Consider the following 25406-nt stretch of genomic DNA (forward strand, 5'->3'; position numbering starts at 1 on the left):
TCAAGTGCATGGGTTCAACCTGTGTCCTTCCCTCCCTATCAACACCTAAGATACATCCTTTAGTTGCCACTCTAATGAAGGTGGCCTCTTCCCTCCTGCCTGAAGCTGTATCACAGGTACTTCCCAGCTCTGGTGTGACACTGGCTCCATGCTGATAGGTCTCTGCTCATTTCAGTTCTGGATAAAAGCCTATTATTAACCAAGGCCTAGAGGATTTGGGGATAAAAATGAGGTTTGGTTGCATGCTTGCATCTCTAGTCATGAACAACAAGGAAGAGGCGGGGCCTGTATAATGCAGCATCAGGAAGGAACTGCTTATGTAACTGGGACAGCAGATGTAGCAGAAGGGGAGAGGAGGCAGAGGCTGGGGATGGGAGCACTGAGCTGTCGGCAGGGACAACACACCCAGGTGTCTGCTCCTCATGAGGTGGGGTGTGGGGTCTGGCACCTGTTCAGGGGAGGTGAAGGAAGCGTGAGCTTGAAGCCCAGGAAGTGGAGCATGTTAGTGATGCCCTCCGGGGAGGGTGGGGTAGAGAGACTATACCATGAAAGTATCTCAGCCCCATACCAAAAGGCACAGGCGGAATCTCCAATGCTACATGGGGAAAATGTCCAAATACTGCTTTCCTAGAGGAATTGTATCCAGAAAATCTAGGCTTTGTCCCAAAACAAGGATAGTGGCAGTTTTGCTTGGTACTCAAAAATGTATGTCTCTGGGGTGGCATTTGAGAGAGGCTTGCTAAGATGGACAGAACCTGAAATGACTCAGGACAAAGTTTAGAGTGGCTCCCTTGGTTCTCAGCAGGGTGGTAACATCCCAGGCCCCTGGTTCTGAGGCTGGAAGAGCCTCTGGTCAGGTCTGGGAGAGCAGTGGGGACTGCGGGGGTGTCCATGCCTGTGCCTGGAGCCAGCCCCACTACTCGTGAAGAAGCCTCTGTCGGAGTGGCCAGTGCCTCAGTTCATCAACCTCTTTCTGCCGGAGTTTCCACCTAGGCCTCTTGGGCATCAGCAGCTGAAGGTAGGTCAATGGAATCCCGGGAAGTAGTCTGTCTTGGGGAGAAACCAGAAAGGACCAGAGCCTCAAGTGCCTTGTTCATTTCTTTGTACAGATTTTAGGGCTTGTGGCTAAAGGCTCCTTTGGAACTGTCCTCAAGGTGCTAGATTGTGGTCAGAAAGCAGTATTTGCAGTGAAGGTAGGGACCTAGGTACTCTTCGGCATTATTCTCTAGTCCCTAGCTCCAGTTGTGGTTCCACAGATAACTATGCATTGTTTATGCATTGGTTGGGAGGCATAAACATTAACACTACTCCCCTTTAGGAGTCATCACCCCTCTCCTTTTATAGGTGATGCCCAAGGTAAAGGTCCTACAGAGGGACACCCTGAGGCCGTGCAAAGAGGAAATTAACATCCAGGTACAGAGAGAGCCCTAGAGAGGATTCTAGGAAGAACTGAAGCACAGGTGGAGAAAGCACCTTTCTTGTCCAGCTGTCCTGCTCCTTCCCCTCCCTCTGCTTCAGCCAAAGTAGATCCTAGGAAAAATAGTTATTCTAGGCCTGCCACGGAAATAATCCAGCATGTCCCATTATGTTCCTTACTATTATGCTGGTTCCAAAATTATGAGGCAGGCAGTCTCAGTCATAAGTGATTGACCTGAACTGAGATGTGGGGCAGCTGCTCCCTTTCTGCATAACTGGGTAAATCCTGAGTTCTTGGCTGCCTTGGTCCTCAGTGATCCTGTTCTTCCCTGACTTCCTGTTTTCTTCATCCCTAGTGACGGATCAACCATCCTTTTGTACACAGTCTGGGGGACAGGTGGCAGGGAAAACGGCACCTCTTCATTAGTGAGTGGCCTCTTCTCATTCCCAAACGTCCTTCCACGTGGTACTCCCCACCTGAGATTACCCATTCCTGTGGCCTATTCTGCCTTTGCTCTGTTGCATTTCTCATAGCACTTCTCTCTCCCAGAGGAAGAGGGACTAGCAGGTGGCAGCAGTTTGGGCAGGAGGCCTACAATGCCTTGAGCCCAGGCACTACTGCCTAGAGTACTGATGCTTTGCAGTGCGCAGCTACTGCAGTGCAGATCTGCAGTCCCTGTGGTCCACTGTTGGCTGTTTTGCTGAGGCTTCCGTCCGCCTCTTTGCTGCTGAGCTGGTCCTGGTGCTGTGTAAGTGAAACAGGCAATGGAAATGAGGGAAGAATCAAGGTGGGTCAGACAGAAGAGAATTAGAGAATTGATACTAACTCTGGAGGTCAAAGGTCAGGGACAGGGAGGGGCCTACCAGGGAAACTGGAAAGGACAAGAGAGCTTCAGCATACCTCATGCTTGCTGTCATCCACAGGCTATCTCCATGACTTGGGCATCATCCATCGAGATGTGAAGGTAGAGTTAAATGCTTTTTGTCTGCAGAAGGGCCTCAGCGAGAAGCTCCAACAGGTCCAAGAAGGGAGTGGGGACTAAAGAGTTGACTTTGGGCTCCTCATGGGTGCTAAGGATTTGGGCAAGGGCTCTCCAAGTATGGATCTGATTGTTGAGTAGGGCATCTTCTTCAACTGGTGGATATACATGATGAAAAAGGGTTGAAAGAAAGAGGACGAGTAGTACCTTCTCAACTTAATTTTTCAGATGGAGAATATCCTTCTGGATGAACGAGGTAAGTCCTTTTCTTTTCCTAGTCCCAGAGTGAAAGGAACCTCAGTTTGGGGTGGCTGATGAGGGGGGAACGGAGTGCTGCTGTAGCCTTATCTTTCATAGGCTACCTGAAACTGACAGACTTTGGTCTGTCCCGCTACCTGCCCCAGGGAGCTCAAGCCTATACTATCTGTGGGTACTCTTCAGTACATGGGTGAGAGAGTTGCTCAAGTTGCTGGGTAAACGCTGGGCAAGAGGATAGCCAACAGATGTCAATGACAAGTATCTTTCAAATCTGTAGCCCCAGAGGTCCTGAGTGGAGGGCCTTACAACCATACTGCTGACTGGTGGTCCCTGGGTGTCTTGCTTTTTTCTTTAGCAACTGGAAAGGTGAGAGAATGGTAGTGATGTTGGGCAGAGGAGAGCTTTGTCCTGTGCTGGGAAGAAGAAAGACCTTAGGTAATCTTGCCTTATTCCTACTAAGCAATGACACGCCCCCCCCTTCCATTCACTCAGTTCCCAGTGGCTGCAGAGAGAAATCACGTAGCCATGTTGGCAAGTGTGACCCACTATGACTCTGAGATGCCAGCTTCTCTTAACCAGGGCCTCTCTCGCCTGCTTCATGAGGTACGGATGAGCACCGTTTACTCTTCTTGACTACCAAACTGTTCACTCTCTCCTTTCCTTGTCACTGAAGTGGTATTTCCCCATTCCTCTGATTATTTTGGTGGTGTGGGGTGGGGGGACTTCTCCAACTTGACCAGGTACTACCTCACTGCCTCACTACTTGCCCTCTAACAAGCACTTCAGATTTCACTCCTGAGATCCTGGTCCTCCAAATCTCCTCCTCATGCATAACAGGTCACTTTTGAGTGAGCTGGTGCTGCTCTCTTACCAATACAGCTCCTTTTTTTTCCCCACCTTTGCTGCGAATTAGCCTGTTTCTTCCTCTTTTACAAATCGTCTTCAGGGTTCTTCTTCCTGCCCTCTACAGCTCCATGAACTTCTCCTTTTCCAGCTTGTGTTCAGCCCCTTTCCTATCCCAGTCCCTCAACCCTCACGCTCTGTTTCCCTTCAGCTCTTATGTCAGAATCCTCTCCACCGTCTGCATCATTTGCATCACTTCCAGGTCCACCCTTTCTTTCGAGGTGTGGCCTTTGACCCAGAGCTCCTACAGAAGCAGCCAGTGAACTTTGTCATGGAGACACGAGCTACCCAGCCCAGTCCATTGGAATCCATGCTCTTCAAGGACTTCGACTGTAACCTGGAGTCCTACCTGGGCCACCCTGGCCTTGCTTGAGCCACTCTACTGTAGGAATCTGAGGATCTCTTCCACTGCCAACCCAGTATGACTACCTTGATGATGCAGTTTGTTATTACTTTGTAGCCTGTTACCATTGAAAGAATGTATCCTTAATCCTTTTGGCTATCTCATTTGTTTCTCTTTAGACAGCTTTTTAGCTTTATTATATTTTTTTTTAGAGTTATAGTGACCAAAAGTGTACATTGGATAAAACCCCTGAATACTAGAAAAGTTAATGGTTTCTAAAATAGTAGTTGTGCATGATTAGATAGGAATAATGGTGGAGCAGAAAATAGGAGCCTGGCTCCCTGACACATGAACCATAAAACTAGCACTCAACTACAGAACTTCACCAGGTTATTACAAGAGAAATCAACAAACATTCTCATTTAACCCACTGCTGTGTTGGGTCTCTACTGCAGCAGCTGAACCTACAACCTGATAAAGGAATGAATATGTGTATTAGTTAGCTATTGCCACAGTAATGTTATATAAGAAACCATCCCAAATGCAGTGGGTTGGAATATCAATTCTCACCAGACTACAAGTTGCCTAGCATAGCTAAATGCTAATGCTCTTCTGGCTGGGTCAGCTCTGCTTCTCCCTGTTGTTCCACAGATCAGCCAGGGCAGCTTTTGCCACGTGTGTTTGTTATGGGACCCAGGCCAGAGGGGCAGCAGCTACCCAAGAAAAGCATAAGAGGGCAACCAGAAACCCATCAGGCCTCTTCAAGCCCAGGCACAGAACTGGCACACTTTCATTTCTGCCCATTCCACAGGCCAAAGCAGTTCACATGGCCAAACCCTGTGCCAGGGGATAGGAAGTAAATGAGACCAGGCAAGGTTGTGGGTGCAGGGAGGGGTGGGGAATTAGGGCCAGTAATTCTACCTGTCCCAGGATGTGACTGAGTCCTGCTTTGGAGGTCACACACCCCAGCTCCACACCTCTAGGTGTCACCTATAAATGGAGCATCGAAATGGAGCATCGTGAACGTTAACGTCCATCCATGTGAAGGCTCACCACAGTTCTCTTGTTAGGTCTGGAACCCTGAAAAGGCAAGAATCCCATCTTCCTCCCCCAAGTGCCTATTTCCAGGCCCTGCCCTCAGTAATGACCCACATTTCTGAGTGAATTTTAAGCCGTTTCTTCATTCTCCCTATATGAATCCTTATGAAATCCAGACTGACCTTCTAAAGGTCAGCGCATAGTGCTATGTATTTGCCCCATAAGCTGCAAAGGGACTGTAACATTTGGAACTGGGATTTGTATTGCAGATCCAATACCAAATCTTGTACCCACTGCCACCCCTAGGGACGTCCAAAGGAAAGGTCTTACAGAAGGTAAACATCAAAACAGGTTAGTGGAGTTTTTCCAGAGACCATTTGAAGCTGGAAATATTCTCATCACCTGAAATATCCTGAGGAAGGCTGACTAAAGCACCGCCCTAGTCAGGGCCCCCATCATAGCTCCCGTGGCTCCTCAGAGTCTCTTGGCCCCTCTCATCAAGCACAATGGGTCCCAGAAGCTCCCCCTTAATTGCTGCCTCTCCCAGCCAAACGTTGCACGCTAAAGGAGAACCGCCTGCAGGGAGCCCTGTGAACCCGAAAGAGCGCTGCTCCCATCACCACCGCATTCCAGGTGTGGGCATGTGGGCGGGAGATGGATCTCAGGGCAGCAACTCAGGATCAGTCACTACCTTTATCTGGTCATGGTGGCTGTTTTCCGCGGAGACAATGGGGAGGCTCCCTTATTTACCTTTGAATTATATCATGTTTGTATTAGGGATTTAAAATAAAATTTAAAAAACAAATTGGGTATTAGGAGTCCCTAGATAAGGTCACTTTACTACGACAGTGACTTCCCTGGAGACGGCTTTGCAATCTGCCTGAAACAAAATAAGTTAACAGATATTATGATTTCACATTTAATTTTTTTCACAGTTTAAATTATAGCTCCTGCCACCATCTCTCTGCTCTTATGAGCTCATGGGCAACAGGGTGAAATAATAAGTAGCAAGGTGACATTAAAGGGACAACTCAACCAACTGCAGTCCTGGTTGGCAGCATTTTTGTTTTTCCTGGGAAATGTAAGATGATTGTGATTTTATTCTGCATGAATAAACATGACCATTAGTACCGTTGAGAAGGTTATTCCTACTTCTGTAACTGAAATGTGTTCTGAGAAATGCATCACTTCCAAATGCCTTGCCTCCTGAGCAGGTTGGAGTAATGGGAGTACGGGGATAATGGGATGGGGATCCTGCTTGTAACCTGCGTCCAGGCCAGTTAAGGCGGGAATAGGGGTAGGGGATACTGTGCAACACCCAGTCATGCTTTTATAGAAAGAATAAGTACAGACCGGAAGGGGATGGGAGAATGTACATTGCTCTGCTCAAAAGGCAACACCCGGAGCAGTGATTTATTTCCAAGCTGTGGCCACAGGTCCTTGGAAGGCAGGGGGCCTCTCAATCGTGCATGCACTAAGCACTGTTTAGAAAGCAAGTAAATCCTGTGTCTGCCACAAATGTAATTGTTGTATCACTAACAGTGATCATATATTGAGTGTACATGCATGTTGTGTCACTGAAATCTTACAACTACCTATGAAGTAGATCTTACCCTCTCCAATTAATAGATCAGGAAAATGAGACTTGCGGTGCAGGTGAGGGGGTACATAACTTGCCCAAGTTCACAAAGATAATATATTCATCACCACTCTTTATGTTCCAAGAGAAAGAAATCCAATTAAAATATGCTGAAAGCAAAAATGGCATACATCATATTGGCTCTTATAAGCTGGAGGCCTAAGAGCTTAAAGCTGGCTGCATCCAGGGCTAAATTACACCCCCCCACCCCCACCCATCCCTCAACTCTGCTTTCCTCAGTGATGCCTTCTGCCTCAGAATTGCCACATGATGGTAAAGATGGTCCCTGGTAATTCAACTGCACCGCTGCAGAGCTTATCTCTCAGAGGAAAACCCATCCTCTAAAAGCCTCTGATTGGCCTGCTTGGACCATGTGTCCGGGAGGAGGAGACCCCGGTTGGCCAGGCATGGTGATGGGCACATGTTGGGCGGGGCCTTACACCTGCCCATCAGTCCCAACTGAATTGCAGGGAGCAGAGGCGGCTCAGTGAAATGTCAAGACAAAGGTTCTGTCACCGGAAGAGGGGCTGAGGAGGGTGGCACGGAAGATCAAAGAATGAAATGAGATTGAACTAGCCCTCAAACCTAAAGTTTTAGCAGGCTTTTTCACATATCCCTAGATGCTCTCCTGGTAAATAAAACAAATTCATTGAAAAGCCTTCCTGGTGCTTGGTCCTTATGTATTTTTTTCCTAATGAATGGAAGCTAAAGGTATAACTACTCTCCTGAGGTAGTCCAAAGACCATTCAGTTTTTTTAATTTTAGAGAGGGATCCTTAACTTGAGGATGTGCTCCAGCAAAGAGAGAGGAGCCGGGAGGGGAGTTCCGGGATGGCAGCTCTGTGACAGGGGGAGGAGGTGACCCGACACACTGGAGGACAGCCCAGGAGGGGCTCTGAGGGAACCGGGCACCAGCTGCTGCTGCAGGGTACTGGAGGGGAGCTGGGGGGTGGTAATGGCAGGCAGCACAGAAAGGCAGGAGAGGAAATGAAACCCCTGGCGTCTGGGCAGGGAAATGCAGGACACCATTAAGCTCTGGGGTGCACAATATTGCCACAGTCACACTTCTGTAAACTTCATCCTCTGGAAAGAGTGACATAACTAAACCTCAAGAATGGATTGGTGCTGGAGTTCAGCTCCCGCGGGGGGTGGAATGCCCGAAGGTGCAGGGCGAGTCAGCGCACGGAGAGATAGGACGCTGAGTCAGTTGGAGGAGGTCTCTTGACAAAATGCCGATGACATCTTTATTTATACCATTTTGCACAAGGATATGATTATTTTTTATTTGTTCTTTTGATTAATAAGTATAGGCAAGTCTTTTTCTATTTCTTTCTAATCTGTACATGGTTAGCCAAGTGTTAGACAGGTGACCTTTTTCTGTTCCTTGACCTAAACTTTTCTTAGCAACATGTACCTATTGTGTTTCTCGTTTCTATGCAAAGCAGTTTCTAAGTAATGTATGTGACTGCAGAAGCATGCAGCATGTAGCAGTGACTATGGAGTCTTATCAGTTCAGGGTGAAATACAGGTCACCTTCTGCCACAGCTAGGACTCTTTTCCACAAAGGTGTTCTAGAGGCTTTAATAAATTTATGATCAATCCAAAATCATAAACTCATATCTTCATTATACACCCCTTCATAGGGCACAGTAGGCAGCAAAATAAATTTCCCTTTCTTATCCATATTTCTCTTTCTTCTGGGTGGATATCAAAATTTCCCTGATATATAATATGCAGGTCCCCATGGCTCTATTACTGTAGGGACTAAACAAGTTTTTACATGGTGAACAATGCAAAGGCACTCATCACAGAAATTGTTTCTGTTTTGACCACAAATCCTAAACTATAAACAATCAAGTCAGATATGATTATTTATTTGATTTTTACTTTATATGTGAATTCCACATTTCCCCCTTATGTTTTTAATAAAATGCTCAAGTAGTAGGTAGATGCAAGATAAAGATAGAAAGCATGATTTAGTGCTGTAAGAAGGCAAGTGTAGATGATCAGGTCTGTGCCTATAGGCTAGGTATTACTTCAATAAATTACATAGAATTGCTCAAGCCGGAGACCTAAGGATCATTTTTTATTTCTCTCTCTCCCTTAACTGCCATATCCAGTCCATCTGCAAATTGTCAATCCTACTTTCAAAATATATCTCAAATTCATCCAGCCCCATCTATTCAACCTCATTAGTCCAAGCTGTCATCTCCTATTGCCTGGATCACTAGAAATCTCAACTCTCTCCTTCCAACCATCATCCATACAGCAGCCAGGTTTTTAACTTTTTTGAAGTGTAACAAACATTCAAAAAATGCACACATCATCAAAGTAAAGCTTGATGAGCTTTCACAAAGTAAACATAACCACATACTCATTACATGGTCATCTTCAAAATAAAAACCAGATCATGTCTTTGGTGTATACATCCCTCCATGGCTCCCCACTGCACTTAAGACTAAAATCCAGTTTCCTTTCCATGGCCTGGGTCCCTGCATGGTTTGGCCCGTCTACTTCTCCTACATCATTTTATTCCTTTTAAGCCGCTTATTACACCTTTTGCCAGCTATTGTAACCCTCAAGTACTCCCTGCTCTTTCCCATCCCAGGGCCTTCATAAATACCACTCCTCCTGCCTAATGTTTTTTTACCTCCCAATTCCTCATATAACTTGCTTCTCAAAATTTAGGTCTCAGTTTCACTGTAATCTCACAAAGCACTGATTACCCAACCTAAAAAGTTCTGCCCTCCTAGTGCCACCCCCATCCAATCGTTTGATTTGTAAATTATATATTTATTCATTTATTTATTAACTCACTCCCCAACTAGATTGCACATTCCATGAAGGCAGATACCATGTCTGTTTTTACAACTTGGTACCCAACACCTATGCCTGGCACATAGAAGGTACTCAATATTTATTAAATAAATGAATGAAATGTCCAGAGGCAAAGTACTAAAACTAGCACTTAAGACCTCCATGATTCACCTGAATCTACTTTTCACTTTTCTTTTCTGTGGCTGTGTGTTAAAGCGAACTAAACAATCCCCTCCTCATATACATTGCTCCCTCACCCTGGAAAGCCTCCTGTGACTTGCACCAAATGTACTCCCCTCTGAGGCCCATCTAATCCACACAGCTTTCTCAGTGGACATCATGAGGGACAGGAGGTATCAGGTTACATCATTGTGTTAGAAAGCAACCAGCAGAGTAGCCATAAAATGAGGTTAGAAACACCATTTTCCCTTGGTTACATTGGCCTATATAAGCCTTCTATTTAAGCTGGTTTGAAGTGCCTTATTTCTCCCAGATGGCAGTTACCTTGTACTCTAAACTCACACCATATTAAACCTATCTGATGGCTTTTAATGACTTATAAATGTAAGCACTTTTTGCATCTTATTCACCTATGACACTGTAAACCTGAGGATGGGATTTGTGATGCACTGTTTATTATCTTTTGGCTGTAATAATTGGCATTTACTATTTTTTACTGCCTTCCCTCTTTTTCATGTAATTTACTTTTGGAGTAGCCTCAAAGGACTATGAATCAAGGTGTCTTGCCCTGTTCTGGCTAAGAGTGAAAGAGGGAGTGAAGAGGAAATCTACACTAAGGTAGGTCAACAGAAATTTGAATCCTAAGTACAGTGACAGAAAGAAATTTTTTGTTGAAGCTCATTTGTTCCAACAACTCTGCCTAGATCAGACTTTGCTAATTCTTGCTAGAGATATCCAATAGAACTGAGTAATTCCTGTTTTTTCAGAACTGGCTTTCCTTATTTTGTCAGCTACTCCATATAATTCTAACAAATTTTTAGTTTAGCCTGTTTCTGTTGCTTGTAACCAAAGACCCCTAATTGATACAAATGTTTAATTTCTTTCTCTGCTAGTTGATGATATTTCTCAACTTTGTTTTCTCCCTCTTCCATTAAGAAAAGGCCATTATAACAGCTACCACTGATGAAGCATTTACTATATGCCTGGTGCTTTATACACATTATCACTTGTCTTAAAAATTCGGTTTGGCAACAGCAAATGTTGGTGAGGATGTGGAGAAAGGGGAACCCTCCTACACTGCTGGTGGGAATGTAAATTAGTTCAACCATTGTGAAAAGCAGCATGGAGGTTCCTCAAAAAACTAAGAAAAGAAATACCATTTGACCCAGGAATTCCACTCGTAGGAATTTACCCCAAGAAAACAAGACCTCAGATTCAAAAAGATATGCACCCCTATGTTTATTGCAGCACTATTTACAATAGCCAAGATATGGAAGCAACCTAAGTGTCCATCAGTAGATGAATGGATAAAGCAGATGTGGTACATATACACAATGGAATATTATTCAGCCATAAGAAGAAAACAAATCCTACCATTTGCAACAACATGGATGGAGCTTGAGGGTATTATGCTCAGTGAAATAAGCTAGATGGAGAGAACAAGTACCAAATGATTTTCCTCATTTGTGGAGTATAACAACGAGGGAAAAGTGAAGGAACAAAACAGCAGGTGACTCACAGACTCCAAGAAGGGACTAGTGGTTACCAAAAGGGAGGGGGGTTGTGTGTGGGGAAAGGGGAGAGAGGGAGAAGGGGATTGAGGGGTATAGCGACTTCATATACATGGTGCGGGGGGAGTCACAGGGAAGACAGTGTAGAAGACAAATAGTGACTGTGTGGTGTCTTACTACTGTGATGGACAGTGACTTCAGTGGGGTGCAGGGGGGGACTTGATAATTTGGGCGAATGTAGTCACCAGAATGTTTTTCATGTGAAACCTTCATAAGACTGTGTATCAATGATATCTTAATATAAATGAATAAAAAATTGCTACTAAGATGTAACCAAATAAATAAATAATAGGCATTGAAAAAATAAATTACAAAGCCTGCATAGAGAAGGCTTTGCTCAGGCTCCCTCTACCAGGCAGTTGCATGGCCTCATTTGCCTACCACCTCCCCAAGCATCATTCAGGTTTAGTCTTCCAGGAGGTCTCTGTGTGGTCACAGGTCACCCTTATGCATTATGCTTCACTGTACTTTCTGGAAGTTGTAACCATAGCTCTGAACTATTAGCTTCCTTCTCTCCAGATGAAGATGGCAGTATTTACACTGAGTCTCACAGAGATTAAGTAACTTGAACCAGCTCTGAGCCCTGTCTAGATCCATTCTCTCACTGCCCCCATGTTGCCTCCAGTTAGAGGAGCCAGAAATTCCAGTCCCTGAGGAAGAGAAACAATGTCCCCTTTGTCTTTTTCCCTTACAGAGGTCAGTGCTCAGGGACAGGCAATCCCATCTACAGGAAGGAAGGGAGAGGAAGAGGAAAAGAAGAAAGAAGGAAGGAGATGAGAGGAAAGGAGTGGGGGAGGGTACTCACTCCTGCAGAGATGAGCCTGAATTCACAGCATTTGCTGCCCCAAGGTCTGAGTCGTAGGACATGGGATTCTCAGAATAGTCTGGACTCTGGGAGCCATTCTCTTGGAGTTGGCAGCTGTCAGTTAAGGCTGCAAGACAGCTGGGATGGGCTGGCTGTGTCCAGGCTGAGGGATGAGGCAGTGAGCTTCCTGTTCCGCTGGATCTTGTGGCCTGAGTGCTGAACTTCGATGTCCTCTGAGCCAGAGGAATGGGAAACTGAATCCAGAGACTCCTTCTGCTGTAGTTCCATCCCAGAGGCAGCGAGGGGGTCGAGCTCAGAGGACAAAGCCCAGAGAGAGCAGTGGGGTGTCCTCTCATTTAAGATGATGGACTTGTAGGAGAGTTTGAAGGACAAGGATGTCAGTCCCTGCAGGAAGCTGAGGAGGAACTTGCCCTCCTCAGCATCCTGAAGCAGGCCTGTGGGCTGACAGTACTCCCACAGCTGGCCTGCTCTTGGAGGCTGTCTTGAAAATTCCCTTGAAAAGGCAGTATGTGAGCTGCACTTTGAGGGATCTCAAGAGGTAAAGATGGAAGGAGAACAGGCTAGGCACAAGAGACTGGCAGAAAAAAGGCATAAAGGGTAGAAAAGTGACAGACCTGTAACAGGAGAGTTGGATGCTCCAATCACAACACGTGGAGGAGTATTTCAGTTGCAAAGCCAGGTAATGCAGTGTCTTGAGTATCAAACTGGTGAGGCAGTGGGGCAATGGTCCCCACATCTGGCTGTGCATCAGAATCACCTGGGGAACTTGTTTAAGATACAGATTCTGTGGCCCCAACCTAGTGCCTCAGACTCCACGCTATCATTTGGGAACCCATGGGCTACAGAGTTTTGCACAGGGGAGCGACTTGACCATAGTTATGCAGATTTCAGGGTGGGTTGCTCTGAATAAGATCAGTCTCCGTGTGTACCAAACTCAGTTCCTAAATGCCACTTAACCTCTGTTGCAAATACCTAACTGCCACAGTGTGGTAAAAAGGCTGCTCCTGCTAAAGGCAACCAGTCCTGGAGCTTGAAGCAGTCCAGGCTGTTGCCTGAGGCCCAAGTGGCTCATGAGACTTGGTCTAACACTGGCCCTACCTTGGCCATCTCTACTCTAGAGCGCAGTGTATCTCTGACCACTTTCCTGCAGTGCTGGAGAGGAAGAGCCCCAGGTCCCACTCTGAAACTCCTCCCCAAAGCAAGGCCTCCCCAGCTGACCTCACTTGTGGATGACAGCTTTCAGGAGGGGCCAGATGACAGGCTGAGCCAGAGGCTTCTGTGGGGTGTTGCTTTTCTTCCTCTTCCCCCCAGCCTTGGCTTGGATATGCTTGGTGTGCAGGACGTGGATAAATACAGCCTCCAAGGAGCTGCACGTGGTGTTGGCATCTCCATCTTCACTAGGGACCACTGTGTCCGAGGACACATACTGCTTGTGCAAGGCCTTTGCAGATCCCACTAGCTGCTGCTTCTTGATGACCTAGGCTGTGCCAGACAGAACACAGGCCTTTAGAAGATCTTATGGCAAACCCTGGAACATAACTCTGCCTGTCACCAAATATGTGTGCACCCATGTGTATACACATGAATGCATGTGCTTATATAGTAAACTAGCACATTTTCTAATTAAAGAAAGTAAAGTATAAAGAAAAAAGGAGATCACCCACTTACACCATGCAGAGATACTTCTGTTCTTTTTTGAAAAGATTTTTTTTTTTAACTGAACTTCAGTAAACAATAGCCATATACATTTTGTGTTTAAACATTGGCTCCATCATAGAGAGAGCTACAGGAGCTTGGGTGTAATCCATCAGGGACAGGGGTGAGGCTTTCCACCTTACATGACAAAGATTCTGCGAGGTAGACTAAGCTAAGAGACAGTAAGTGCTGCTTCAGAACAATAAATACACACAGAAAACAGGAGCATGGTCTACATTAAGAAAGATCCCAGGCCTGGCAGTTGGAGGCCTCAGTTTAGTCTCAGCTTTGTCAGTCAACAGCTGGGTCACCTCAGACATTTCTCTTGTCCTCTCTGAGCTTCAATTTCCTCAAATACTACTTCCTCATCTACAGCACTTTGAGACAGGACTAGGTTTTTATCATCCTTGGGTCCTCAACACTAGGCACAGTTTTCGGCACATATAAGTACCCAATAAATGTTTGTTAAATGAGGAAGTTATAAAATATACATAAAGTCCTTTGGAAATATAAAGACAGTTCTATCATATTATTGTAAGATAAATTCTAGCCGAAATGAGCAGGCAACGACGAAAGGCAACAAAAGGCCAGGCAGCTTATTTGAGCGCAATCCCAGGTGAGGTTCACCAGTCTGTACAGACATAGGCCAGACAAGTCGCGCCCAGCGGGGCAGGCAGCAAGTTTTTATAAGCACAGGGAAGGGAGTGGGGAGTGGGCTGCATCAGGGGTATGTAGGGAATTTTATTGGCTCAGGGTCAGGTGACAGACAGCCAGAGGTCTCCTCCTTCCGGATGGAGGGTGTCTGCATCCAGGGTTTGTCGGCATGTCCTGGGACTGGAATCCAGGAAGAGCTGTCCATTCTGTCCTTATATGGCACAGAGCTTTTGGGAGCTGTCTTTGTTCTGTTTGCTTTGTCCTCGCTTTTCTCCTTTCGATACCTCCAGCCTTACAATTATAAGCATGTCAGACTTAACCCAAGTGTTTGAAAAGGACTAGAGAAGAATGCAGAAAAAGCAGTTTGAATTTTTGGGTGACAGGATTATGGATAAATATTTGACTTTTATTTTTATTTTAACCAAAACAGTTCATGCTAATGTTCTTTGAAAAGTTGCGTGTTTTTTTAAATAACAGCTTTAATGAGACATAATTATTTATAGAGCATAAAATTAATTCATTTAAAGTATACAGTCCAATAGTTTTTAGTATATTCGTAGAATTGTGCAACCATTGCCCCTACCCAATTTGAAAACATTTCCATTGCTCCAGAAGGAAACATGTATCCCTTAGCAATCACTCCCTCTACCCCTCTTCCCCAGCCTCTGGCAACCACTCATCTACTTTCTGTCTCTATGGATTTGTCTATTCTGGACATTTCATATAAATGGAATCATACAATTATGTGGCTTTTGTGTTTGGCTTCCTTTGCTTGACATGTTTTCAAGTTCGTCCATGTTGTACTGTAAGAATAGAAATAGGTTAGCATAAGCATAGCCATCTTAAAGGCCTAGAAGCCATTTTCTGAGTATGTGACTTAGAAAGAAAAACTGGAACTGGGTAAGGCCTTGAAAAACAAGTTAATCATGAACACCGGGTGGTGGGCAGCTGTGGCCTTTAGTCAGCTAACCTTGGTCAGCTAATCTTACATACCAAGCTCATCGTGCAGAACCTCCCTGACAATTGAGGAGTGGTCTTATCTTGCTCTTGCCTAACCCCAGGCTGTATGTCTTGCAAGAATAATGTGCAGCTATGGAAAATTACTATGAGTTAAGTGTTTTGAAAATGCTATATAAACCCTTGGCTTTGAGTGCTCGGGGTCCTTGTTGAAACCCGCTGCGTCGGGCTGACACTTGGACCCCAGCTAGCTGGTTCCTGAATAAAGTCCTCTTGCTTGTTGCATCAAGAGACGTCTTCCGTGAGTGAATTGGGGTGGCGTTCTCATTTAGGCAGATCCAACAGTACATGTATCGGTACTTCATTCCTTCTTATTGCTGAATAATATTCTATTGCTTAGATATACTACCTCTTATTTATCTATTCATTGATTAGACATTTGGGTTGTTCCCACTTTTGGTTACAATGCTGCTATGAACATTCATGTACAAGTTTTTGTGTAGACACGTGTTTTTAATTCTCTTGGATATATGTGCAGGAGTGGAACTGCTAGGGCATATGTAACTCTATGTTTAACTTTTTTGAGAAACTATCAAACATCTTTCCATAATAGCTATACCATTCTACATTCCTACCAGCAATGTATGAGGGTTCCAATTTCTCCACAACCCTACCAACACTTACTATCATCTGCCATTTGGTAACACCTATCCTAGTGGGTGTGCAGAAGTATTTCACTGTAGTTTTGATTTGCATTTGTCAAATGTCTAATGATGTTGAGTATCTTTTCATGTACTTATTGATCATTTGTATATCTTTTTTGGAGAAATCGTTGGTCTTCAGATAACCTATATAAAATCTTCATTGGTTTGTTTTTTTTTTAAATCAATTTCCATTTTACCACCAATAAGATGATCTAGAAAGAACAGGATCCCCATGTAACCTGCTTTTGTTGTAACTCTTTCTCAACCTGAGGCCTCATTCTGGGCAGAGCTCATTCATTTCGGTCGGTCCCCTCCCTGCCTCTAAGCCGCAGACAAGGGAGGAAACAGGATGAAAGACCTGAAAGGACCAGCCAGGGGGCTCAAGGCATAACAGCTCAAGAGCAATGCCGAAAAGGCATTTCTCATATTTACTGAGTAAATGAACTTACAATGAACTCAAACTTCATTATTCGGCCTTGAGTCTAGCCCAAGGACGCAACTGCTTCTCAAGGATACCAAAACTGTGTGAAGGTGGCTCCTAGCCATGAGAACTGCTTTGGTTCTCATCACTTAGTCCTTGATTACACATCAACAGAGTGTGCCCGGGTGGGGGTGGGGGTGGAACAATCAAGCTATGTGTGCTTATACATTTGATTTCTACCTTACTTGAATTATGTATTAACCCCATCAATCCCACAATTTCAAAGGAAGAAAAACCAATGAAATGGCTGTTCTGTACACCCCTTCCCCACCCGATGCGCCTTTGCCACCTACTGGGATGGCAGCCAGAGGGGCCAGTCCATTTTCCACAGCTCCCTCAGAGAATCACATGACACCTGAAGAGAAGACAGTAGCCCCATGAGCCAGCTCCCAACTCACCACCCCCAGCCAGCCCCTCCCTCTCCGCAGCAGCTGGTGGGAGGGCAGCCATCTTACTCAAACTGCAACTGAAAGATTTTTGGATACAAAAGTAAAAACCCGGAGTGGGTTTTAAGGGAGTAAACCAAGTCTGAGGGCCAGGATCCTGGGAAGTAAGGAAGTGAGGAGCCCATGACCAAGGGTGGGTCTGCGCCAAGGAGTGGCGGGAAAGGCTCTTTACTCCACACCAAACACTGGCACAAAGAGCAGGGGATGAAAGGCTGATTTAGATACTGAGGTGAAAGTGCAAGGGGGACCCAGTGCAGCTGAAGTGGCCAAGAACCCACAGGAATCAGGAATCAGGGGCTCACAAGTCACATTCCGGGCCTGGGCCTTGCCACTGCCCCTCTGACTCCTGTCCCAATCTGGAGTCTGCCAGCTCAGCAGGGAAAAGTACAACTGAAATGGCCTGCTCTGTATCTGCTTTTCCTTTGAGCTGCAAGGCTCTGGCTTGATCAGCACGGGGGCACGTCTAAAGGGGATCAACACAGGTTCTAATCTCAACTTGCCACGAACCAGCTGGGCATGCTGGGCACCAAATCAGACTTCTCAAATGGGAATTATGAATGTGGAAAATGCTCAGCATGGGGCTGCTATGTACCAAGAATAAACGGTATCTATAACCTCAGGGGATGTGACCACCCAAATCCATAGGCAAAGAAGGCTACTGCCGAAATGAGTGTGCACAGGTAGCTGAAGTCAGCACACAGGTGGACCCCTCAGGACGGCTGGCTTCCTCCTGGTGGTGGCTGAGCCTGAGGGGCTGCTAACTGGCCCGGCCCAGTCTCAGCAACATGGACAGACAGGGACTGGGCAGGCACATTCCCACCTAAACAAATCTTTAGTGACCACACAGCTGAGCAGGATGGAATCACCAAATAAAAAAAAAAGAAAAGTTACCATTGTCTCTGCTCTCGAAGACTCATGGAAACCAAGGTGGGCTAAATGGGTTTCGTACCCTTTACATATATTGCCTCATTCATTCCCCGTAACCACCTGAGGAGTGCTGTTCTATTATCTCTATCTGACACATTAGAAATAGAAGCTGACCCAGGTCAAGGAACTTCCTGAGATCCTAGGGCTGGTAAGTGGGGGACTCCACTGCTCGCCACCAAAACAAGGCCAACCCCAGCTTCAGGAAACCCCCAGACTCCTGAGTGAGTGCAGACACCTCCCTTCGGAAGAGGCAGTGGGAGCTAGGGCTAACAGGTTTGGGGGATGGGGGCAGGAGGACTAGGAGGCGGGCTTTACAGCTGGGAGCCTGGGCAGGGGCGTGGGGGAGAGGGGAGTACAAGCAAACATGAAGGTCAATCTGGTGGGGAAGGTTTATTGACTCATGGAGCATGAGGATTGGAAATGAGTGAAGCAGGGTGACCCTAAATGGTGGAAGATGCTCTGATTCAACCCCTGGCCTCTGGAGCTGGCAGAGCCAACCTCCCTAAGTAAGGACACGCAGAGAGAGGGAGGTGTGTGTGGAGGAGGCTCCTGCAAGCCCAGCTCTGGTCAGGGTATGGCAGACCTCCAGGAACTGCACTGGCCCTGGGCCCCAGTGCCTGACTGCCTCACCCTTTGCCACACTCCCCACTCCCAGGGATCCTACCCATGAATCTCGGGGCCCTCTTCTGGGGACCAGCTCCATGTTCACACTCTGGCCACCAGGGCAGCAGGAATCGGGGCATGTGTGGCTGTCAGAGTTCTTCCTAAAAACGTCCCTCATCCTGGAGGCTGGGTTCCTTCAAGGGTACTGTATGCAGCCCATCATGACCTTGGGCTCCAGTCTTTCAGAAATTCCAGCAGCCTAAGGCCTCCCCTCAGGCCTGCCCTTCTAGCCCCAGCCTTAAGTTCCAAAATTGCTCTTCCTTCAGCCAGTCACAAGGCCAGGCCCCCTGAGGAGCTTAGACCTCAACAATTTGGAATAATAGCTGGGGTCCATTAAGGCCTTGTTAATGAATTTACTAGAAAGACTAGAGTAGTCATTCCAGGGAGGGAAGCTTCTCAGTCAGTGGGTGCTCTGGTCAAGAAACCGTTTGCAAAAATCCAGAGTAAACCAATACTGAGATGCACTAGACAGGAAACAAGTAACTGTCCCCTAAAATAAAGTGTCAGAAAGGTCCCAGCATGACTTATAGCAGCACAGAGGAGTCCAGGAGAACAGCCACTTGACAATCAACAAACTAGGACTGAGGCTTTGGAGTTCAGGACACAGTTCAGGGCACACCTTTCTGTTTAGAAAGCCAAATCACCCTACCTATGAATGTCTGTTCCATAATGCCTCGGGGAAGTGGGAAAGTGGCTCAGAGGTGGAATCTGACAGACTCTGGTGAGAACCCCCCAGTGGAAGCAGAACAGGGCTTTGGAACTCCTGACTGCTCTGGGTCAGCGCTCCATCATTCTCCAGGGTGGCCCAGTCCCCCAATATGCCATCCTATGGGACCTGTTGCACTTGTCCTCAGAACACTCTTCATTGACACAAGAACCAAACCAAAGAAAGGTGGGGCTTCAAGGAGACGTAGGCTGCAGAGAGGAGAGAACATGCCAACACTGCCAAAGGGCCGTTCCAACACCATACGTGGAGTTTAGCTGGAAAGGTGACTTCTGTCTGCCCTTGGGGAAACTGCACCATGCCAAGCCTACCTTTTCTCCTAAATATTGATTCATCCTATTGAATTCACCCTGTTGACACAGCTTTCAGGCTTCTCTGACCTCATTCTCTGATCTAATTCCCACAACAGTGCTGCGAGAGGAGGGTTATCCCTATTTTACAGAGGAAACAGACTCAGCAGAAACAGGCCCCTGGCAACGGACAGAATTCCCTGGTTTCCTCATTTCAAATGCTGGGCCTTTTGCCAGATCAAACTGCCTCAGGTCCTTGGCTTAAAGAGTTTCAGGCAAACTGATTACTTATAGAGGCACTTGGAAACTCCTTTTTATCGAAGAAGGCCTAAAGCCAACAAGAAATAATCTTGCCACCAGATCTGTAACCATGACCAGTGGCACCCAGGTCCTTTCCATGGTACCCAAGTTTCAGAACTGCTCTATCTTAAATGTTCTAACACAGGAAGGAGTTGTTCTGGTTGCTTTCTTCATTATACTGACTGGCCTCTGTACGTGTCCAATTCCCCTTCCTCCAGGGACTAGAGAGAGAGGGGATGAATGGCTTAGATTGAGACTTAACATTGAAAGAAGAAATGGACAACCTGGCTTCACGGCTTCTGAAACACTCCATCCACTGGTAAATAGCAACCTCTTCTTAGAGACTTAGCCATTCCCAACAGCCTCCTCTCCTATACTATTCAGAACAGCCTGGCATTTAAGCCACTCAGCTGCTGTACAGAGTGATGAGTCATGGTTTTCAGTTGGGAAAGATGAGTTACATTCCGGTGTGGAAAGGCAGCTGATCTTTCAGATATGTGCGTACTGCATGTGCCAAGAGCACGCCGTCCACCAGAAGGAAGTTGGGATTTTTAGACAAGTGTCCTGTGAGGATAGCGGGTGGTGGTGGTTGGGGGAACTAGGCCTTTAGAGCAATTGAATCCCAGTTGGAAGGTGAGAAACTTTTAGCCTGTGATTTCCAGTCCATGGTGAATAATACCTTTTATTTATAGTTATTTAGACCAGGAGTGGGGATGGGGTAGGAGAGAAAGAGAAGTTGAACTCTTTATCCAAATTCAGTAAACCTGTATTAGCAACGCAAATGAGGCAAAGCTGTAGATTACGTAAAAGCACTTTACAAACTGTAAGACAAATTGCATTAATAATTACAAACAATGAAAAGCATCTGTCAGGCCTCCCCAGTTCAAGCTAGATTCATCAGGATCCCGCCTTCTCGGCACTGTATTCTTACCGCTAATGTGAAACATTACACGTGCGCGGTGGGAGAACTATTTTCATTTAGTGAAGCAAGTCCCTTGAGTTATGCTTGAATGTAACCAAACCTAAAAGCAGTTGAGCCCCCAGCTTGAATGAAAAGTAATCGTCCTAAATTCTGAGGAACAGCAAGAACCTTTTTCATTCTAATCATCTTTATAATTGGCTGCAATTAAGCAAAGGCTTTTATCCTGCTAAGCTGCTTCAAAGGCTTCCTGGAAGGCGGCCGAATATAAACTAACCACAACTGCGCGGCACGCACAGAGGGCCTCCCCTGCTCCTAACTCCATCGCCTGCAGGAACACAAGCCGCAGCAGCAGGCCAGAGCTCCTAACTCCATCGCCTGCAGGAACACAAGCCGCAGCAGCAGGCCAGAGCACTGGCTACAGGTTCCACAGTCCCGCGCCGCGCCCCCAAGCACCCCGTCAAAAAGACCTCCTGAGATTCAGAGGCGGGGCTTTCCGCAGCGGTTGCGTCGCAAAACCAGCCCAAGAGAGGGAAGAACGCCTGGCCACGGGAGCCCCGCCCCCACCAACGTGCCTTAACGGCCATCGGGGGCGGAAACGGAAGCCCGGATGGTGCCATAGAGTTCCTTAGTTCCGGTTTCGGGCCGCGTTCAGGGCTAGAGCGTCTCTTCTCCTCTGTCGCCGCCCGGCTGCTCGAGTTTCCCAGTGCGGCTTCTGTCCTAAAGCGGAGACGTCCCTCCAAACGCGGCGCTGAGAGCCCGTCGCGCCTCGCCTGGGGTCAGCGTGCGAGGACGGGCGCGGCGGGGGCACTTTACAGCCAACAGCTGGAGCCGGCCCTTGCGTACCGGGCCCATATTGGCACCTCTGATCCGTCAGAAGGGGCTGGCTTTTGAGCCCTCACTCGGGAGGGCCTGATGCGCAGCTCCAGATCTGCAGCTCCGGAGGACGGGGCTCCCTCGCCCGTACCTGTTCTTCCCAGTCACGCACTGTGCCGTGAGGTGCGTCATTGACAAGTCACCCTTTCCCCACGCACCACTTCCACTCACTTCTGCGTTAACTTGGTTCTTAACCTCCTGAGACTCCTCCCCTCCGCCTCCAGAAGTTTTTTCCCGGGTTCCCTTAAATAGAGGAGTTTCGTACTTGAGGGTATCCAGCAGAAAAATTACCTTTAAGACCGAGCACCCATTTGATACCCAAAGCAAGTTCATGCTTACTGGAGAGTTTGGGGGCAAAGTAAAACCCAGTGCACACAGGAAATTACGGCTGAGTATGGGGGTCACATCACAACTGCGTCTGTGGTTGATGACCAGCCGTCCATCTTTGAGGTGGTAGCACAGGACAGTTTAATGACGGCAGTGATACCTGCTCTTCAGCATGTGGTCAAGGTAAAGTAGTAATCCTCTGGAAGGTTTTAGGGATGGCTGAGTAAAAACTAATAAGTTTTGAGTTTGATAGCCTAGGTATTGAGAATACCAATTAGTATGTAATTCATGTTCTATGATTTAATGAGTATTGAGTCCCTGTTAACCTGTAAAGCCTGTACTGAAAACCCAGCACTTCAGGGACGCTAGGGGAGACCCCAAAAGAAGTGACTTGTTTAAAGCCCAGAGGGTAGAATTTAGAGGGAAAAAAAGGAATCGTTAATACAAGACATAGTAACTGTGAAATGGAATGAATTTCATTGATTAACTTACTTTGCCTTAGGTTCTTGCAGAATCAAGTCCTGCCCACTATGGCTTCATTTGGAGGTGGTTTGATGAAATCTTTACCCTGCTAGATCTTCTGCTCCAGCAGCATTATCTAAAACCAGTGCCTCATTTTCTGAAAAGTTTTATGGCTTAAAACGGATTGTGATGGGGGATACACGCAAGCTTCAGAGACTGGCCAGCGCTGGTCTCCCAAAGCAGCAGCTTTGTAAGTCAGTCAGTTATGTTCCTGGTTTTTCTTCCTTACCTGAAAGTGAAGCTGGAAAAACTCGTTTCTAGGCTGAGAGAAGAAGATGAATACTCTATCCATCCCCCTTCCTCCTGTTGGAAACAATTTTACAGAGCCTTTCTGGCAGCCTACCCATTTGTTAACATGGCCTGGGAAGGCTGGTTTCTTGTTCAACAACTTCAATACATCCTAAGAAAGGCACAACATCACTCACCACTGCTGAGTCTGGCTGGAGTTCGGTTAGGTCAACTTATAGTTCAGGACGTATAAGCTCTGGAGCACAAACCAGCTAAAGCCAGCATGATGCAGCAACCAGCCAGGAGGTAAGGCCTTAACATTTCCCCAAACCCTTTGACCAATAAATTCCAAAATCTTAGACCAATTTCATGAAATTCACCTGTCTCAGTCCCCTTTAAGTATTTCATATATCATATGAATAATTTCATAGAAAAATTATTGTGTCCATAATACAAGAATTGCCATCCTGGCAACCTTCCTCACCATGCTAGCTACAGTTTTTCAACACTTGCATTGTGCCAGCCCTGTGATAGATGTTTGCTTTACATACATTATCTCAATCCTCATCACAATCCAACGAAATAAATTCATTAATCCCATTTAATAGTTGAGGAAACTAATCCCTAACAGTTAAACACCTTGCCAAGGCCACAAAACTAGGTGGCAGAGCTGAGATTCAAGCCAGATCAACATAATTCTCGAGACTGCCCTTAACCATGATGTTGTTCCTCTTCTAGTTAGTGTTTGTGTTTTACCTACAAGTTTAGATATATACTCCTCAATAACTGCTAAGTTTTTGTTAAATGAATTGCTGTTTTTTCTGGATATACTATCTTTCACCCCAAAAAAAGTCTATATAATCAATGTCTCACTAATTTCTTTCTTGAAACACGAAACAAAACCCTAAAACATTAAAACAAAGCTTAGCTCCTATACTCCTAAAATACTTAAGTCAGAAAGAGAGAGTCCTTTAGAATAGATCCTTTAGGAGACAATGCCAATCTAGCAACTATTCAGTCCTCAAATTGAATCAGTGATTCTAATAAAAAGTGTAAAATGAAGAACTACATTTATATTAGTCATTTGGTGATCATACCTGAGTAAACAGTTTCTCCTTTTGCCCCCTTGTTCTATTGTCCTAACAGTGTTAATGAGAAGATAAAGTCAGCTCTGAAGAAAGCTGTGGGAGGTATTGCCTTATCCCTGTCTACTGGCCTTTCTGGGGGTGTTCTTCCTGCAGTTCCTTGAGTGGTAGTTCTCATTTGAAAACCAAGAAACTATTAAATCACTGACTGCCCTGCCTACTCCACCACCACCTGTACACCTAGACTACAATTCTGATTCTCCTGTTACCCAGAATGAAGACTGTGTGCCCACTGTGTCGTAAAACCCGGGTGAATGATACCATTCTTGCCACATCTGGCTATGTATTTTGTTACCGCTGTGTTTAATCACGTGAGGAGTCACCAAGCTTGTCCCATCACAGGTTATCCAACAGGGTGCAACATCTAATTAAACTATATTCCCCTGAGAACTGAAAGTGATTAGCTTTTTACCTCACAACAAAATTAGTGCATTTAAGGCAACAGGGCTGGTTTGCAGCACCGTACCTAGCCTTGTTTGATACTTTTCAGCCTCAATTCATAATTATATGAACTTTAGACAACTATATGGACTTCTTTAAAAGGATAAACCCATTGATCTTAACCTTTTATCCTGCTCTCTAGACCCCTACTTAGAGCTGACCAAGCTGGTTAGAGTAAGGGAAGCAGGATTGGAAGGGGATGTGAGGGTCAGTGTAGAGGGAGTGGATAAAAGAGGAGTTACAGAAATGCAGCAGAGAGAATATAGTCCATAGTTCTGTAACATCTTTCTACACAATAACTACACACTAGTTGGGGTGAGCAATTTAAAAAAGTATAGAAGCTTTTTCTTAAAGAACAAGAGGTACAGAAGCTTTCAGGAAAAACCCAAGTTAGTCCTCAAAAAATGGGTGGTGAAGGGGAAGCAAGCCTTCTCTTTAGAAAAGAAAGCCTATGAATAAGAGGTTTATGTATATGCAGAAGAGGTTTTATCCGTTTGCAAACAATGTGAAACATGGGCTCTTTACAGAAATTCTTGAAAACACTAGAAAAACAACAGCACCTTCTATATCCTGTGACCCATTTGTTAAGTAACATCTGCTATAGTTTATCAACGTTTAAAGATTTCTTTGTGAGCCATACCTATCTTTCTTGGGAAACTGGTTAAAGGAAAAGAAGGGTTGAGTGTATACAAAGAGTACTGTGAAGATTTCAGTGTGAAAGCAAAGCTAATAAGAAATGAATAGATGAAATAAAATACTGATCTAACTTGGACTGTATAAAAGGTTCTTTTAATAAGCTCTTTCTGCTTAATATTAAATCTGCTAGACCAGCATGAATTATTCTGGCTGCTACTAAAGATTCTATGAAATGCTTTAAGTAAATTTTAAGAATAAATGTTTTTTGCAAAGAGCTGTTCCATTTTAATGACTGTACAAATTTAAAGATTACTTGAGGTGTTTAAATATTTTGTTCAGACCACCTTTGACTTTTTGAGGCATTTTTGTATTAACCTTTGGGCTTTTTTGCTAATCCATCGTTTAGGGGGAAAACTCTACTTCAGCAGCAAGTATCAAGAACACTACAAATACTTAAGTTGCCTGTGTAGAAAATTCATGCCACTGGGTCAACAGGTAAAA

The 25406-nt window shown here is 45.7% G+C and overlaps 1 protein-coding gene and 1 pseudogene across 1 annotated transcript; both read left to right on the top strand.

The window, feature by feature from the left end:
• The first annotated feature begins 184 nt into the window (after positions 1-184).
• On the top strand, positions 185-6068 carry RSKR (ribosomal protein S6 kinase related). Its single transcript, XM_017667861.3, is given in 13 exon segments — positions 185-427; positions 803-1018; positions 1110-1193; positions 1345-1413; positions 1773-1842; positions 2061-2165; positions 2341-2381; positions 2625-2652; positions 2754-2824; positions 2826-2844; positions 2932-3020; positions 3147-3257; positions 3709-6068. Coding segments are annotated over 13 exon segments (1260 nt in total). The 5' UTR covers positions 185-292; the 3' UTR covers positions 3931-6068.
• A 15577-nt stretch (positions 6069-21645) lies between these two features.
• Positions 21646-25179, top strand: LOC108401734 (peroxisome assembly protein 12-like; annotated as a pseudogene).
• Positions 25180-25406: the final 227 nt, after the last annotated feature.

This window comes from Manis javanica, chromosome 4, assembly GCF_040802235.1.
Source record: "Manis javanica isolate MJ-LG chromosome 4, MJ_LKY, whole genome shotgun sequence".
NCBI classification, from domain to species: Eukaryota; Metazoa; Chordata; class Mammalia; order Pholidota; family Manidae; genus Manis; species Manis javanica.